Source organism: Neophocaena asiaeorientalis, unplaced genomic scaffold (assembly GCF_003031525.2).
Source record: "Neophocaena asiaeorientalis asiaeorientalis breed wild unplaced genomic scaffold, Neophocaena_asiaeorientalis_V1.1 scaffold148, whole genome shotgun sequence".
NCBI lineage: Eukaryota > Metazoa > Chordata > Mammalia > Artiodactyla > Phocoenidae > Neophocaena > Neophocaena asiaeorientalis.
Genome location: NW_020174050.1, coordinates 4683648 through 4700208, shown reverse-complemented (window position 1 = coordinate 4700208; position 16561 = coordinate 4683648). Strand labels below are relative to the sequence as shown.

Genomic DNA, 16561 nt, shown 5'->3' with positions numbered 1-16561 from the left:
TTCCTACTCAGGTTGAGTGGAGGTAGGCAGCCTGGCCGAGCTGAGCACTGACGATCCAACGGTGAGAAAGGAAGTGGGAGAGCTGCTGTACTGTAGTATACTGCAATAACCGATATTCATCATACTCAAACCATTTGGAAAAGACTGTTTATTGACAAATTAAACCCTTTGAAAAGCCACGAAGTACTAACTAAAACTCAACTCACCTGTTTGTCTTGCATAATTTGAAATCGATATAGCTTTCCATTTGTAATGTTGCTTGGAAAGATGACCCCTTCCTAAGCTATCAGCCATTGCCAATCTGCACGTGGTCTGATACATAGCATCGTGCTGAGGAACTCCAAATTTGGGCATGGTAGGAAACTTTAACAAATACTGCCGTGTAAACAATACAAAAACAGTTTTGGTTTTTATAAACGTCTATCTCTTTAGCATTCTAGAAGCATAAGCATCCAGATGAATGACTGCAAACCTTTTATGAGTGTTTTGAGGTCATATAGATACAAACATAATACTAAAATCATTGTCTTACTTTGCTCTAATGTAAACAATGGATCACCAAGAATTTCGACAGTCTTAAACAGTCAACATTATTGGAAATAAGGGGGGGCATATTAGTTTAATTACTTTTAATCCAGATCGTTGAGACTTATAATAAAGCATATTGAACCTAACTGAGTTGGCACCTAGGTGATGGTTAACAAGGATCTCTTAACAGTGACTCCCTTTAGTGAAGGAACACTGAGAGATGATTACCCTGCCATGTAAATATAGATTGGAATATACTCCGACCTGAAAGGCATTAATAGTACATGGCAGGGCTTCCCTGGTGGCGCAGTGGTTGAGAGTCCGCCTGCCGATGCAGGGAACACGGGTTCGTGCCCCGGTCCGGGAGGATCCCGCATGCCGCGGAGCGGCTGGGCCCGTGAGCCATGGCCGCTGAGCCTGCGCTTCCGGAGCCTGTGCTCCGCAACGGGAGAGGCCACAACAGTGAGAGGCCAGCGTACCACAAAAAACACAAAATAATAATAATAATACATGGCATAACTGAGCAAAGAAGATCAAGCAAGTTAACAAAAGTATTTCAGTTTGGGTTCATGAAAAATTCTATTGTTATGAAATGTTTTTGTTGTAATAAATCGAATATAGAATTTTTAAAGACAGATTCTTTTGTTAATTTCTTTTATTTTTCATGTACCTTGACTTTACATTGCTAAAGCCTATTAAAACTTTAAAATATATTTTATTTTCCACTGCTTCAGTGCACATTTTCGTATATACTGTCCAAATAACAATAAGGAGAAAATACTTAAAAGCTATGATTAAAAGTGAGGTTTGTGAGAAAAGAGACTTATAAGGGTATGTTGATAATATACATCAACATATTTTATGAGAGGCAGGCAGCATTACTATTTTCTCCTGAGGTCAGATTCCTTCAGAAAAAAAGTATTATTTTTAAAAAACTGATGAGAGGTCTGAACAAAACTTTCCCAACTAGAATGCATAAGTTTAGAGGAAACTTGTTTAGGAGGGCAGTGTTTCTCTTCAGGTCATATTGATGAAAATAGAAATTGTGTTTCAAAGAACATTTTAGACGTAGCCTTCAGACATACGAAAGTGTTTTACTGTAATGTTTTTTCTATTCTTCTCTTTCCATTTTAGGAGAACCTCCAGAATTCCCCTTTACGAAATTGGACCAGTAGAAGCTGTCACTATTGGCTCTGTAGATTTGGCTTTACTCTTAACTTTCGCTTTTTGACAACAAAAATATCTCATGATCTTGATTCTAAGTTTATCTTTCCTACTTGGAAAGCATTTGGGGCTGAATTTCATACTCAAAAAGTAAAGATTTAGTAGCACTGGCTGGAGCTGTATACTCTGCGGGAAGATTCTGTGCAAACCGCTTTGCATAGTTCTGCCAATGCACCTCCGTGCTCACCTGCAGCATCCCTTATTACCCCATAACTGTGTCTTTTTGAGCACAGAGAACAAAAGATACAATTTGGCACGATTGGTGATACCTAAAATCACTGTAAGATTAGAATGAGATCCCAGTACCGATTGGTCCAGTGATCCAAAACAAAAAGTAGATTCATAGATGGTGAAAGGGAAAACCAGTGCTGCTATTTAAAAAGAAAAAAAGAAAAAACCTTTACTATATCTCAGATGTCAGTATTTATTCTGGACATTTTAAAAGGCTTTTCTTTATAGTGTTTTTAACAGCTGTTTGTATCAGCTCAGCTGCTACTTCAATGGTTTTCCCTTTCACTCTCCATTTATCTTTTTGAATGATTAATTAATATAAATATTTTTACTCTAAAAAGTGAAAGGTAAAAGCAGAGCTATAGCAGTTGAGTCAGTACTGACAACTACAAAACAAGTGTTCCTGCAGGGGTCTGGAGGAACTTCTGATACTTAGAAAGTTACGAGTTGACTCTTTTTCTTTTCTTTTTATTTTTTTGGCCTCATAGATTTTAACATCAAATGGTTACCCAGGATTTCTTAAAAGGTGAAAACAGACATAAAATAGCAAGTCTTAATTGGAGCTTTTAAAGCGCATATACAAATACTTTGCTCAAAGACAGAAACGGTTTTACACCAGACTAGGAGTAGAAGATGTTTGTTTCAGTCATATGAGTAACTTTTCAAGTTGAAAATGTTCTTGTTAAATTTATAGCTCAGAATATGGTTCCTTTGACCATATTTTGTTTCCAAAGACAGGTGGAAAAGATGGAATTTCAGCTTCATTAATACTGTTCTTCTTGTGTTAAAAAGTATTAGTAGCAGAATTGAAAGGAATTTAAAAGATCATCTAGAATACTCTTTTCAAATTATTGGTGAAAAATGTATAATTTAGACTCAAATTATAGACTCAGAGAGCTTATGTGACAGAAGCTGGTTCAGAACCCAAGGTGTTTGACTCTTAGTAAGATCGCATTTCGTGTCTGATCACATTTGTCTACCCAAAGTGAAAGTTTATGGGTTTTTTCCTAACTATTCCTACTGTCTTTACTAAGTGTGCTGAGTTAGTCTTTCCCAATAATAAAAGAGCTGAAGAGGTTATATCAACTGATACTATTCATTCATTTATCTTGGGAAGCTACTTGTGCCACAGAGGGTGAATTGTTGTAGGGCTTTTTTCTGTGTATGCCCCCAAGGGAGCACAAGAGTGAAAGTACTTCTTTATAGGATTATGAGAATCTATGAGCACATTTCAGTCGGTCACCTAATGTTTTATTTTATCTCATTCCTGTGAAATACTTTTTTTATATATAACATGCAGTCAAATACAGAGTCAGTTTTAAAATATATCCAATGTATATATTAAAATTTATATTCCAGTCCCTATAGGCTGTAATACTACTCTGTTGAATTGGAAACTGTTTGATAGTCCTGTATTAGTATTTTCTTAAGTCATGTATGTATGTATGTAGATAAAGATATATATATATATATATATATATATATATATATATACACACACACAGATAACTTCTAAGTGTTCATACTTACCACTTATCAAAGAGATAGTTGCATATATGTGTTTATATATAATGTGCTTAATAAGTGTGTGCTAAATTAATACATGAAGGTCTTAAATGAACTTAGTCCAGTTTAAAATAGTCATTAAGAAAAAGTTAGTCTTGCTCATATGTTCTTTAAGAAGGTTTAATCACAGTTGCGTCCAAACCAATCAGTCAGTTTTATCCTTGACAGTAGATTTGACAGTACCAAGTATTTCATTTTGGTCAGTTTGTCTGGCTAAATTCTACATAGATCTTAAGTTTAGAAAACTTTGCAAAATACATCACAATAAACTTTATTTTTGCCCCCCAAATAATACCACTGCCCCAACATAATACCATTTGTTTTCCAAAGACTATATTTATTTTATATTACTCATTGACGTAGTCAGACTGATTTGTGCTTTCCTTTTAGATAGAAGAGCTGGAGAAGCAGTTAGTTCTTGCAAACTCAGAACTAATGGAAGCACGGACGGAACGTGATCAGTTCAGTCAGGAATCTGGAAATCTGGACGATCAACTTCAAAAGCTCTTGGCAAGTTGATGCTCTGAAATATGAATGAGATTAATTCTGGGAAACTTTTACCACAGTAGTTCACAAAACTAGTTTTATTTGTAAAATTACAAATTTTACCACATAGTTGTACATTTATACACAACACAATATCCTAGACACTACTCAAGTTTTACATATAAAATATAGTATTCTATAATTTAAGCAGAACTGTTAGGGCTTAAAAGTTAGGTGAAGCCAATCTTCAAACACCCGTAGTCTTTCAGTTAGGTACTGTGTTCTGCTAAATTGAAATCACGTTGAGTGTTCATTTCAAAGCCGAACAACATCCGAAACTCATACAAATTATGTGTAAAGAAAATTTAAATGCAAGTTCAGGTAAAAAAAATTTTTTTAGAAGGAAAGAAGAGAGGATTCTGAGAGTAGTGAACCAGATTCTGCCCTCTGTTTAGGGATACGACAGGCTGAGAAGTTTAGGAAAGAAGATATTAGTACCCCTTCGTGTGATATTTATTAGAGGTCCTATAGAATAGGGTTCTTTTCTCCCCACCCAACCTTATTCCGGGCTACAGCGCCCTCTGCTGGTAGAGGACAGGCCGACAGGGGGCTTGAAGAGCGTGCCGTAAAGGGAGAGCTGGCAACTGGGAGAGAAGCTCTAAACCTTGGGATGATCCTCACTTCTCTCCCTCCTATGGCGTGTATCCCAGTGTCCTCATATCTAATTTGAAAATCTTGGAGGTTAAATGTCTGAACCGTCCTCATAACCATCCCCTCCTTTTCATTCTTGCTGCCACTACCGATTCGTCCAAGCCCCTCATTATACCTGCAGTGTGGCAGCATCTCCTCACTCGGTTCCTAAATCTAGTTTCTTCCCTCTTCCGTCCAGCCTGTATTCATCTTTCTAAACTATAGCTCTGATTGTGTCTCTCTTCCACTCAGAAATTACTCTCCCCATAAAGTCAGACTCCCTGCCTTTCAATTATTATGTGGCCCCAGCTTATCTTTCCAGTCTCTTCTCTCCACATACACCCAGTGTTCCAAGCAAACCCCATGTGCGTCTTTCTAGTCCCTTCTTCCTAATCTCTGCATCTCCAAGCTGTTCTCAAGGTCCAACTTAGATGCCGTCTTGAAGCATTTGATCTCCTTTTCGATCATTTCTCTCTGCTGTTCATTAGCTCTGTCTCTTCAGTGAAAAGCCACTTCCAGTTATTTGTCCATTTATCTCTCTCTGGGTGAAAAGTTCTCTGAATATCTGTGTGTCTTTTTTTTCTCTTTCTCCGACTATGGAGTTTTTGCCAACAGTAAACACTCACTATATGTTTCTTGAGTAACTGAAGAGGGAGGTATTCTATTCACAACCCAGTTGCCCCTCCAATCCCAATACCAGACACTATTCTGCTATTTCTGAAGCAGTCAACCAAATTACTGTTGCTTTTCCTTCAAGCTTTTCTTTATTACAGGAGTACACTTGATGTGAAGCATAATGCCTTTGTTAGAAAATTCAAAACTTAGCAGGATGATTTGTAGTTTCCTCTTCATTATATACTATTTGGGGTCTAGTCCCTTGAGGTGTAATGCTAGAAATTACAAGTAAACAAAATGTTATTTTTCTAGGAAATATTGTTCTTTATCAAGCCATTAAAAGGGAATCAGATTCCAAAGTCAACTCAAATCACATAGCAACTCCAAAAATGATGTAAGGAAGGAAAATAAGAATTTTACTTTAATTATTTAATACTAGGGAAAAAACTTATCTTCGTTTCTTGTAGGCTGATCTGCATAAACGAGAGAAGGAGCTGAGTCTCGAGAAGGAACAGAGTAAGCGTCTGTGGGACCGGGACACAGGCAACAGCATCACCATCGACCACCTGCGGCGGGAGCTGGACAACAGGAACATGGAGGTGCAGCGCCTGGAGGCCCTCCTCAAGGCCATGAAGAGCGAGTGTCAGGGCCAGGTGGAACGGCAGGTCAGGCGGGGCTGGGCGGCTCCTCCTCGGTCTCCCCCAAAGTAGAGTTGTGGATTCTGTGAGCAACTTATAAAAACCTGTTGTTTATGTCTATATTTTTGACGACTTGTTAAATTTAAAATGTTAAGCTTTATCTCGTTTTTGTCCATTGTTGTGTAATGAAACTCCCATCCAATTTTCCTTTTCATTTCCACCTAGAAATTTGTAACCTAGTAATTGCTTATTTCAGAAAAGCGTCAAACCATAGGGAGATCTGAGGAACAGCAGGGTTGAAGGTTTCCAACAGATTTGTTTTTGTTTTTGTTTTTCCCCCGGAATTAAGGGGCAGGTTGGAGGGAAATAGAAAGGGCAGTTTGTCTTCAATCCTACCACACTCTCCACTATTGCCAGTGTTATCCTAACTTAACTTGGTGTGGAAAACATCCTCAGAGGAAACTTGCCAAGCTCCTCCCAACGCTAGAAAACCACTCTAGAGAAAGAACATTATTATTCAGTTAAGGCCTCTCCACCTTGGTCTAATTAACACATGTCAGTCTATGGTCTCTATGAGGTTCTGACAGCAGAACAATTTGAGACACAGTCAGATTCATGATTTCACGTTGTTGCGCTAACTTGTCATATCTCGAGACCTCTGTCTGCCTAAATTCATGAAATTCTTCTTTCACAATCAGATGGCAGCAATTCAGGGAAAGAATGAAAGTCTAGAAAAAGTGTCCTCCTTGACTGCTCAGCTTGAATCCACCAAAGAGATGCTCCGCAAAGTAGTAGAAGAGTTGACAGCCAAGAAGTTGAGCCTGGAGAGCTCCGAGAGGACTGTGTTGGACCTGACAGCTTCATTCCAGGAGAAAGAGAGAGCCATCGAGGCCACCAACTCGGAGATCATGAAGCTGCGCTCCCGGGTGGACTTGAAGCTGCAGGAGCTGCAGCATCTGAAGAATGAAGGGGCTCACCTCAGAAACGTGCAGACAGAATGCGAGGCCCTCAAGCTGCAGATGGCAGAGAAGGACAAAGTGATCGAGATCCTGCGGCAACAGATTGAAAACATGACGCAGCTGGTGGGCCAGCACGGACGGACGGCTGGCGCTATGCAAGTAGAGAAAGCCCAGCTGGAGAAGGAGATCAATGATAGGAGACTGGAGCTACAGGAAGTTAAGGTCTGTAGAGTGTTTTGGTGGTTTAGCTTCTGAAATATCTTTTTTCCCATGAGTAAGTATGACCTAAGTGACTGGAAAGGGGTTTTGTAAGATGATTGTGGACACTCTGAAATTGTTTGAATGTATTTGTGTCAGTGTGCATACACGTTTTTGTGAGAAAGTTTCCATACTTTTATCAGATTCCACAAGGAATGGCCCCAAGATGGTTCAGAACTGCTGACACAAAAGAGAAAATCCAGCTTCTTCGTGAAGCCTTTCCTGATCCCACAGTTTGAAGAAGCATTCTGTCCCTCTTCAAACAGACCTAAATTTGAACCCCATCTCTCACCACTCAATAACTGTAAAACACTGGACTGTTTGCTGAACGTTGGCTTCTATGTCTGTAAACCAAAAAGCAAACAAAGAAAACAAAACCCCCCAAACCTATTGGGTTATTTGAGGCTTACATGAGAAAATATGTATCAAGGATTTATTTAGCTTGGTTCCTGACCTGTGGAAGATGTTTAGAAAATATTAGTTCTCTTCCCCCATTCCGTTCTCTCTCTTCTGAACCTTATACTGCATTTGTACCTGTTATAGCCTGGATCACGTTCTGTATTGCAGTGTGTGTGTGTGTGTGTGTGTGTGTGTGTGTGTGTGTGTGTGTGTGTGTGTGTAAATAGCAATGTCTCCTCTTCCCGATAAGACTGCAGACTTCTTCAAGCAGGGTACACATCTTACTCATCTTTGTACCCCTGCCCCAGGACTTTGTGCCTTGCACCCAGCAGGTGCTCAGTAAATATTTATCAAAATTTAAAACTATTGAACCAATTTTTAAAAATTTGATTTCCTAAGCTTTATGTTACCTGTATCTGCCACGGTAATTAGTAGGAGACAAGTCATGTACAATTAATTTTTTTCTTTTAGTTTTACTGAGATATAATTGACACAATACTATATAAGTTTAAGGTATACAGCATAATGGCTTGATTTACATATATTGTGCAATGATTACCACAGTAAGTCAACATCCATCATCTCATATAGATACAAAAACAATTAAATAAAGCAATGTTTCTTCCCTTATGATGAGAACTTTTAGGACCTACTCTCTTAGCAACTTTCAAGTATACCATGCAGCAGTATCAATTATAGTCATTATGTTGTACATTACATCACAAGTGTAGTTATTTCTGTTATATCTGGAACGTTGTACCTTTTGACCACCTGATCCAATTTCCCCTCCCCATCCTTTCCCTGCCTCTGATAATCACAAATCTTTTTTTAATATTGATTTTCTTTTTTAAAAAATAATTTGTTTATATTTTTGGCTGCATTGGGTCTTGTTGCTGCGTGCGGGCTTTCTCTAGTTGCGGTGAGCGGGGGCTGCTCTTCCTTGTAGTGCGTGGGCTTCTCATTTCGGTGGCTTCTCTTGTTGTGGAGCACAGGCTCTAGGCACACGGGCTTCAGTAGTTGTGACATGCAGGCTCAGTAGTTGTGGCTCACAGGCTCTAGAACACAGGCTCAGCAGTTGTGGTCCACGGGCTCAGTTACTCCGTGGCATGTGGGATCCTCCTGGACCAGGGCTGTTCCTTGAACACATTACCCGTGCCTGGAGCTGTCCCCAGCCTACCACATGCTTGCTCCTTTACCTCTTTGAGGTTTCTGCTCATCAGAGAAGCCTTTCCTGACCAACTGTGGCAGGGTCCCCAGGACCACTCACAGGGTGATCATTTACTAGGAGGACTCAAACAGTACTCAGCAGATAGTCGTGCTCATGGATAGGATTTATTACAATGAAAGGATCTAAAACAAAATCAGGAAAGGGAAAAAGCACACGGAGGAAACCAGGCACAAGCTTCCAAAAGTCCTCTCCGGCAATCACGCAGGATATGCTTAATTCCCCCAGCAACAAGTTGTGACAACATGTGTCAAATGTTGCCAACCAGAGAAGGTCATTAGAGACTCAGTCTGCAGGGTTTTTATACTGGGAGCTGGTCATTTAGGTACTCCTTACCGGACAGGTGAATACAGTCTTCCGAAAGGAAAACAGGTGTTCAGCATAAATCGTTTTGTTTGCAGAACAGTTTAGGCAGAGCGGGCCACTTTTATTAGTTAGACTGGTGGGAACCCTCTCAAAATCCAAGTTTCCAGAACAGCCAACAGCCAGCCTGCCTAGCAGGCTTTCCTCCGGGTTGCCGGCAGGCTCTCTTCTACGTACCAACTTAGCTCACGTAGCAGCCCCCTCCCTGTGTTCATTCTCTACCCTCTCACCTTTTAAATTCTTTTTTGTCCTCATTATCTGGCTGTTAAATATTTGTTTCATCTGTCTCCTCTCACTGGAATGTTAAAGCCCCACGAGGGCGAGGACACTGTTTGATTACTGCTGTACACGGCCAGGGCAGGGGAAGCCTCGCAGGTGAGGTGTTTTGGGAGTAAAACAAGGAGGTGCTCACCTAGGGCCTCCCCTACCTCCCCTGCTACGCTATCTCCAACAGATAAAGTGGAGCCTGGCACAAAGTGGGTGCTGGTGTTCAATACCTTTTTTTGAATGAATGGGTACAAAGAATAGGAATCATGGAGGATTGCGGTCAGTGATACTGAGAATTAACATCTAAGGTTAAAAGGAAGTCAAATATTCCTTTTGTTTCCCAGCGTACTATTGCTGCTTTATATTTTATTTTTTTATTTCTTACTCTGTCCTTTGTGTTTATCCCTATATTTAGATTTTGAAAGATAAAAAAGATGCAAAGATACGGGAGCTTGAAGCCAGAGTGAGTGACCTGGAGCTGGAAAAGGTGAAGCTGGTGAACGCAGGCTCTGAGCGGCTCCGTGCAGTGAAGGACATCAGACAAGAGAGAGATCATTTATTAAGTGAGGTGAAAGCTAGTAGGAATGAGTTAAACAGCCTTACAGGTATGTTACTCCAATTCAAATTCTGCTAAAAAATAGGAGTGCTATCAGTGAAGTTCAATGAGGATCCTGGGACTATGTGAAAGAATGGTTCCTCATCCCAATTACAAACGTGGATAATTACGCTGTCCCAGTCGACACCTGAAATCCTGATGCTTCTCCTTGAAGCCCTCCCACAGCTTGCACTTACTAACCACTAACTTTAGTCAGTCTTCAGTGTCCATAAAATTCTTCACTGAGTTTCCAAGAGGAGGGTGAGGGAAGCGGAAACCTTGAGTCCTTTGAGTCAGATAGCTTGATTAGATGTTTAATAACGAAGCAACACATGTAAACAGGCTTATGCAAATGTCTTGAAACAGAAAAATCCAAGGCCTTAAATTTTAAAATGAAATACTCCTAGTTCACCAATAGTATGGTATAGGTATTATCTACTTCTCATACACACACACACACACACACACACACACACACACACACACAGAGACACGCATACATCTGTGATTCCTGAACACTTACTATGCCAGATGCTGAGACAGGCCCTAGAAACAACAGTGAGACTCCTGGCTAGTTGAGAACCAGACCCGTATAGAACAGGTTACAGTACAGTGGGTGAGGCACAGTGGACGTGTGCTGGCTGCACATGTGGCAGAGGATAGAGAATCAGCCTCCTGTAGGAGGGAACATCTGTACTGGGCTTGATGGAGGAAAAGGAATTTGGCAGGTGAAAAAGAGGTAGAAGGGCAATCCAGGCAGAGAGAACATTATGGGCAGAAGCATGAAGGCATAAAATAACATAATGTGACCTCAGAAGTATTTATGGAAGTAAAAATACAAAGGAATGAGGACTAAGAAATGAGGCAGACAATGTGGAGCCAGCAAAAGATATTAAGTAAGAGATTGTTGTCATCAAATTTACACGTTAGAAGGACATTGTCGGCAGGTAAAGAGAGAAAGGCAAGCCTAAAGGAACAGAGGCCACCCAGTTAAGGAGGGTTTTGCTGTAGTCCCAGGGAAAGGTGATGGTAACTTGAACCGAGGCAGTGGCAGTGAGAAGGAGAGGAGAGGGAAGAATTAAGAATATTTTTGGAGATTGGAGGGACTGTGTATGTGTTTCAGGTTTTAAATTTGCAGTATTGGGAGAACAGTGATACCAACAGCTGAGAGAAGGAAACCAGGAGGGGTTGGCTTGCGGGCAGGAGGGTGAGACGCAGTCAGTGTGATACCGTTGGTCTGGGGGCACCAGGACATCCACGTGGAAGTGTCTAGTTAGACGGAGTTAGATCTTAGCAGAGAGGTCTTGGTTCTGTTTGTTCCCTATATATGTAAATCAATCTATCATATATAAATAGATAAATATAAATAAATAGTTGAATAAGTGTGTGTGTGTATATGTGTGTGTGTGTGTGTGTGTGTGTGTGTATTCTTATGTATGAACAATGAATGCCGGGTATTTTGATAGTTACTGGAGATAAAAAATCAGATAAGACACATGGCGGCCTCAGGTTACTTACCATGTGGTGGACATTTCATCTACCTACAGCTGGAGGTTAAATCTGTTGTGGTAGATATGATTATCCAAGAAGGTTTAAGATGAAATAGATGTGAGCCAATTATACTGGCTGGGAAAAAGCAGTAAATAATAAGTGGGTAAAGGAGGAAGATCCACCCAAGCAGATTAAAAAGAGTCAGATGCCTGGAAATGTGTATGTACATCTAATTTCTGTAACAAATGATGTAACTAAATGGAATCTCTTTCAGCTCTAAAATTCTGTGATCATTAATTACAAATAAAATATACTTTATAACAATGGAGTAGAAAAAATTAATCAACTATTATTGATTATCACGTTGTACAGAGGACTATGAAGTCTTAAAAAGGAATTTTCGAAACAAAAGTGAAGAAATGGAAACTACTACAAATAAGCTGAAAATGCAATTAAAATCTGCACAGTCTGAGCTAGAACAAACAAGAAATGCATTAAAGTCAATGGAAGGATCTGATGGTCACGGTATGCTTTAGTAGCTTTTTTCCTTTTGTTTTTAATTCCCTTGGTCTAGATTTATTAAAACACAAACCTAGATACGTTGCCTTTCACCTCTTCACAGGGCAGCATGCTGTGAGAGACATACAACAATAGGTAAATAGTATCACTGATGGGTGTTATATAGCAGTAGTTCGCAGGTTTTTGTTTTTTTTTTTTTTTTGAGGGAAATTGCCATTTACTTAATTTAATCTTTAAGTATCTGAATCTTTCTTTTTCTGTAGCTATTTCAATAATTTCTAACAGACCTCAATGTCCATAAATGCCAGTTAATTGTTTTTAAGGAAGTGTTGATATAAAGACGGGTTACCAATAATTTTCGTTCAACACCTTATTTTTCACACGGTTATTATCTACATAAACTGTGTACCTGTGGCTAATTGTCAGTTCCCAATGCCTTCTCTGAGATGAAGATGGGAGGGAGCCCTGGGAATTGAACTGCTAGGATGAGGGGTCCCTTCAACCCCTTACTTGTTCCCTTTTCACCTTGCTGTCCATATTAATTCAGAGACAGAAGGTTAGCTGCTGTTTCATATTATTCATATCGTTGTTTGTATGGCTATATTAGCTGACTGTAAGAATGAATATTTAACTAAAGGCTACATTTTTTCTATTTCTCAGTATTTTTTCATGTTAAAAGACTTACGTTTGTGCTTACTTCAACAGCACATATACCAAAATTGGAAAGATACTGAAGGAGATTCCCATGGCCCCTGCACAAAGATGGCACGCAAATTCTTGACGCGTCCATATTTTGTGCGGTTCTTGGAGATTCAGCTCTTTCTTCGCTGGTTAACACCAAGAAAATGGTGGGGCTTGGAGAGATCACTCCAGAGGCCCATCTGGGGTCTGTTCCCTCGTCCCCTCCACCAGACAGAGTCTCGTCCTCAGTGTATTCCAGGCCTCTCCACAACTGCCCCAGTCGCATTACCATTGTTAAATTAACTAGGTAATCCTGTATTTGCTCTCGAATGCCTATTTTCATTGATTAAGATCACCTTAAAACAAAAACTTTATTAAGAAAATTACCTTTGAAGACCAACCATGATCCACTTAATCAGACCAAAATTCTTCAAAGTGGTGAGCAAATGATGCCAACCAATCAGCGCACTGTGCCTGTATTAACCCTGTCTTTGACAGCTTAGCTATAAGAACTGTATCTTGGGGCTTCCCTGGTGGCGCAGTGGTTGAGAGTCCGCCTGCCGATGCAGGGGATAAAAAAAAAAAAAAAAAAAAAAAAGAACTGTATCTTGTTGGGAAGAAGTCACACCTTTCATCCTCCAATAGTTTGCTTTTAAAGAATGGCACATTTTCTTTTTCTTGTTAACCTCTAAGCTCTAACTGGACCTAACTCAAAGCAGTGGCATTTCCAAACCTCTTTCCTCAGCTGACTCCAAGAAACAACATAAGGTCCCTGACTGTGAATTTCCAAACAAGGATGAGCTTTATTTATCTTTTCAGTGGCCTGCCATATCTTAAGTATTCAGTGCCTACTACCTGTCTAGAACATTCTCATCCTGTCATCAGTTTTAGTAAAATAATCACATATATGCTTGCATTGCCAGTTTGACTTCTGAAACAGCAGTAAGTTCCAAGCACATGACGGTAACCATGAGACTGGAAATTGAATCGTTTGTGATATCACTGGGATCTTTTAAAAGATCACTTATAGTAGTTGTCTTGCATGGTATTTTATATATCAGTTTCTAGAAAAATTATTTTAGTAAAAATACTATATACATTTTTCATTTTATGACTGTATATATTTTGTGTGTATATATTTCCTATATGTGTAAGTATGAACTTGGTCAGCATTATTTATTACTGTTGGAGATACAGCAAATTATGATGGCCAATGAAATTAATTCTAGCAAGGAATCACAAAACATCATCATTTATATACATTTCTGAGCTCAAAACCTCTGAGTAATTGCTGAAAATTGTTATATCCCAATATTGTGAAATCTGAAGACATTTTCTGTGAACACTTCCTTGAAACTGTCCACGTGCCTTAGAGGAATCTTACCTGTCACCTTCTCATAATGTTTGACCATCAAATTATAGTCACCTCTCAAAATTTAGAAACTTTAGAAACTAAGATACAGTTTAGTTCCTTTTTTTCCAGCTATGAAAGTGGCAATGGGGATGCAAAAACAAATTACGGCTAAAAGAGGTCAGATAGATGCCCTTCAGAGCAAGATACAATTTTTAGAAGAGGCCATGGCAAATGCAAACGAGGTAAGTCTCTGTCCTTGGAATGGGGGAAGCCAATATGTTCACTCATTAGTAAACTGCAACACAGAAGAAGATGTAGCAGAGATACAAAGTACAATGGAAGAAAGACAAGAGTTTATTCCTGACAGAGAGAATGAGGAGAAAGTTCCTGAAGGAACATTTGAGCAGGACCTTGAAAGAGCTAGTAATTTTTTTTTTTTTTGTAACTACTCTGGAATGAATTTTATTTTATTTTATTATTTTTTTCCTTGGTCCTCTTTTATTATTTTTTTGCATGTATCTATTCATTTTTTAAAAAATAAATTTATTTATTTATTTATTTTTGGCTGTGTTGGTTCTTCATTGCTGTGCACGGGCTTTCTCTAGCTGTGGCGAGCAGGGGCTACTCTTCATTGAGGTGCATGGGCTTCTCACTGAGGTGGCTTTTCCTGTTGTGGAGCACAGGCTTAGTTTCCTGTTGTGGGCTCTAGGCGTGTGGGCTTCAGTAGTTGTGGTGCACGGACTTAGTTGCTCCGCGGCATGTGGGATCTTCCCAGACCAGGGCTCAAACTCGTGTCCCCTTCATTGGCAGGCGGATTCTTAACCACTGTGCCACCAGGGAAGTCCCCATGTATCTATTCTTTTTCAAATTCTTTTCCTATTTTGGTTGTTACAGATTATTGAGCAGAGTTCCCTGTGCTATACAATAGGTCCTTGTTGGTTCTCTATTGTACTTTAAATACAGCAGTGTGTATATGTCAATCCCAAACTCCCAATCTATCCCTCCCCACGACCCTTCTCCCCAGTAACCCTAAGTTCATTCTCTAAGTCTGTGAGTCTGTTTCTGTTTTGTAAATAAGTTCATCTGTATCATTTCTTTAGATTCCGCATATAAGCGATATCATACGATATTTGTCTTTCTCTGTCTGACTTACTTCACTTAGTATGATAATCTCCAGGTCCATCCTTGTTGCTGCAGATGACATTATTTCATTCTTTTTTATGGCCGAGTAATATTCCATTGTATAGACGTACCACATCTTCTTTATCCATTCATCTGTCAATAGACATTTAGGTTGCTTCCATGTCCTGGCTATTATTAACAGTGCTGCAGTGAACATTGGGGCACATGTATCCTTTTGAACAATGATTTTCTTCGGATATATGCCCAGGAGCGGGATTGCTGGATCATATGGTAGCTCTATTTTCCGTTTTTTAAGGAACCTCCATACTGTTCTCCATAGTGGCTGCACCAATTTACGTTCCCACCAACAGTATAGGAGGGTTCTATTTTCTCCACACCCTCTCCAGCATTTCATTTTTTGTAGATTTTTTGATGATGGCCATTCTGACTGGTGTGGGGTGATATCTCATTGTAATTTTGATTTTTATTTCTGTAATAATTAGTGATGTTGAACATCTTTTCATGTGCCTCTTGGCCATCTGAATGTCCTCTCTGGAGAAATGTCTATTTAGGTATTCTGCCCACTTTTTGATTGGGTTGTTTGTTTTTATGATATTAAGCAGCATGAGCTGTTTGTAAATTTTGGAGACTAATCCTTTGTCGGTCACATCATTTGCAATATTTTCTCCCATTCTGTGCGTTTTTTTTTTGTTTTGTTTTGTTTGTGGTTTCCTTTGCTGTGCAAAAGCTTTTGAGTCTAGTTAGGTCGCCTTTGTTTATTTTTGTTTTTATTTCCATTACTCTGGGAGATGGATCGAAAAAGATATTGCTGCAATTTATGTCAGAGTGTTCTTCCTATGTTTTCCTCTAAGAGTTTTATAGTGTCCGGTCTTACATTTAGGTCTTTAATCCATTTTGAGTTTATTTTTGCGTATAGTGTTAAAGAATGTTCTAATTTCATTTTTTTTTACATGTAGCTGTCCAAGAGCTAATATTTTAACTGCAAGAAGTAGGCGAAAGGATATTCATGGTAGAGAGACGGAATGGTTATAAACAAAGCATATTCAGTTCTGCTCTAATGCAACATATGTGTTCCTGAAATCACCACGCTATGCAAAATTGTGCCATAAAAACCACCATGGGGCTTATCAGAACAGTGGGATTAGGAGCACCACACTAACGAACTTCATCAGTGACAAAAGGAAAACAGGAACCTAATGCAAATGGAAGCACTGTTTTACACATGTTAAATGGTTAAGAGATACATAAATACTACAATTAGGATGGCCCTTTATCTTAAAAAAGACTGGAAGTTTGCTTGTGCCTTGAAGAATTGCAGCATGGGAGTTG

General features: G+C 39.4%; 1 protein-coding gene and 1 non-coding gene across 2 annotated transcripts in view; both read left to right on the top strand.

The window, feature by feature from the left end:
• Nucleotides 1-16561, top strand: part of CCDC158 (coiled-coil domain containing 158) — a 73739-nt gene that overhangs the window by 16715 nt on the left and 40463 nt on the right. The window contains exons 8-13 of the mRNA XM_024754181.1: nt 3940-4059; nt 5808-6005; nt 6677-7159; nt 9865-10054; nt 11908-12060; nt 14219-14331. Coding sequence (XP_024609949.1) covers nt 3940-4059; nt 5808-6005; nt 6677-7159; nt 9865-10054; nt 11908-12060; nt 14219-14331 — 1257 coding nt within the window. The remainder of the gene's footprint in view (nt 1-3939; nt 4060-5807; nt 6006-6676; nt 7160-9864; nt 10055-11907; nt 12061-14218; nt 14332-16561) is intronic.
• LOC112405698 (U6 spliceosomal RNA) lies at nt 12744-12851 on the top strand. Its single transcript, XR_003004414.1, has one exon. It is a non-coding gene; the product is annotated as a U6 spliceosomal RNA (small nuclear RNA).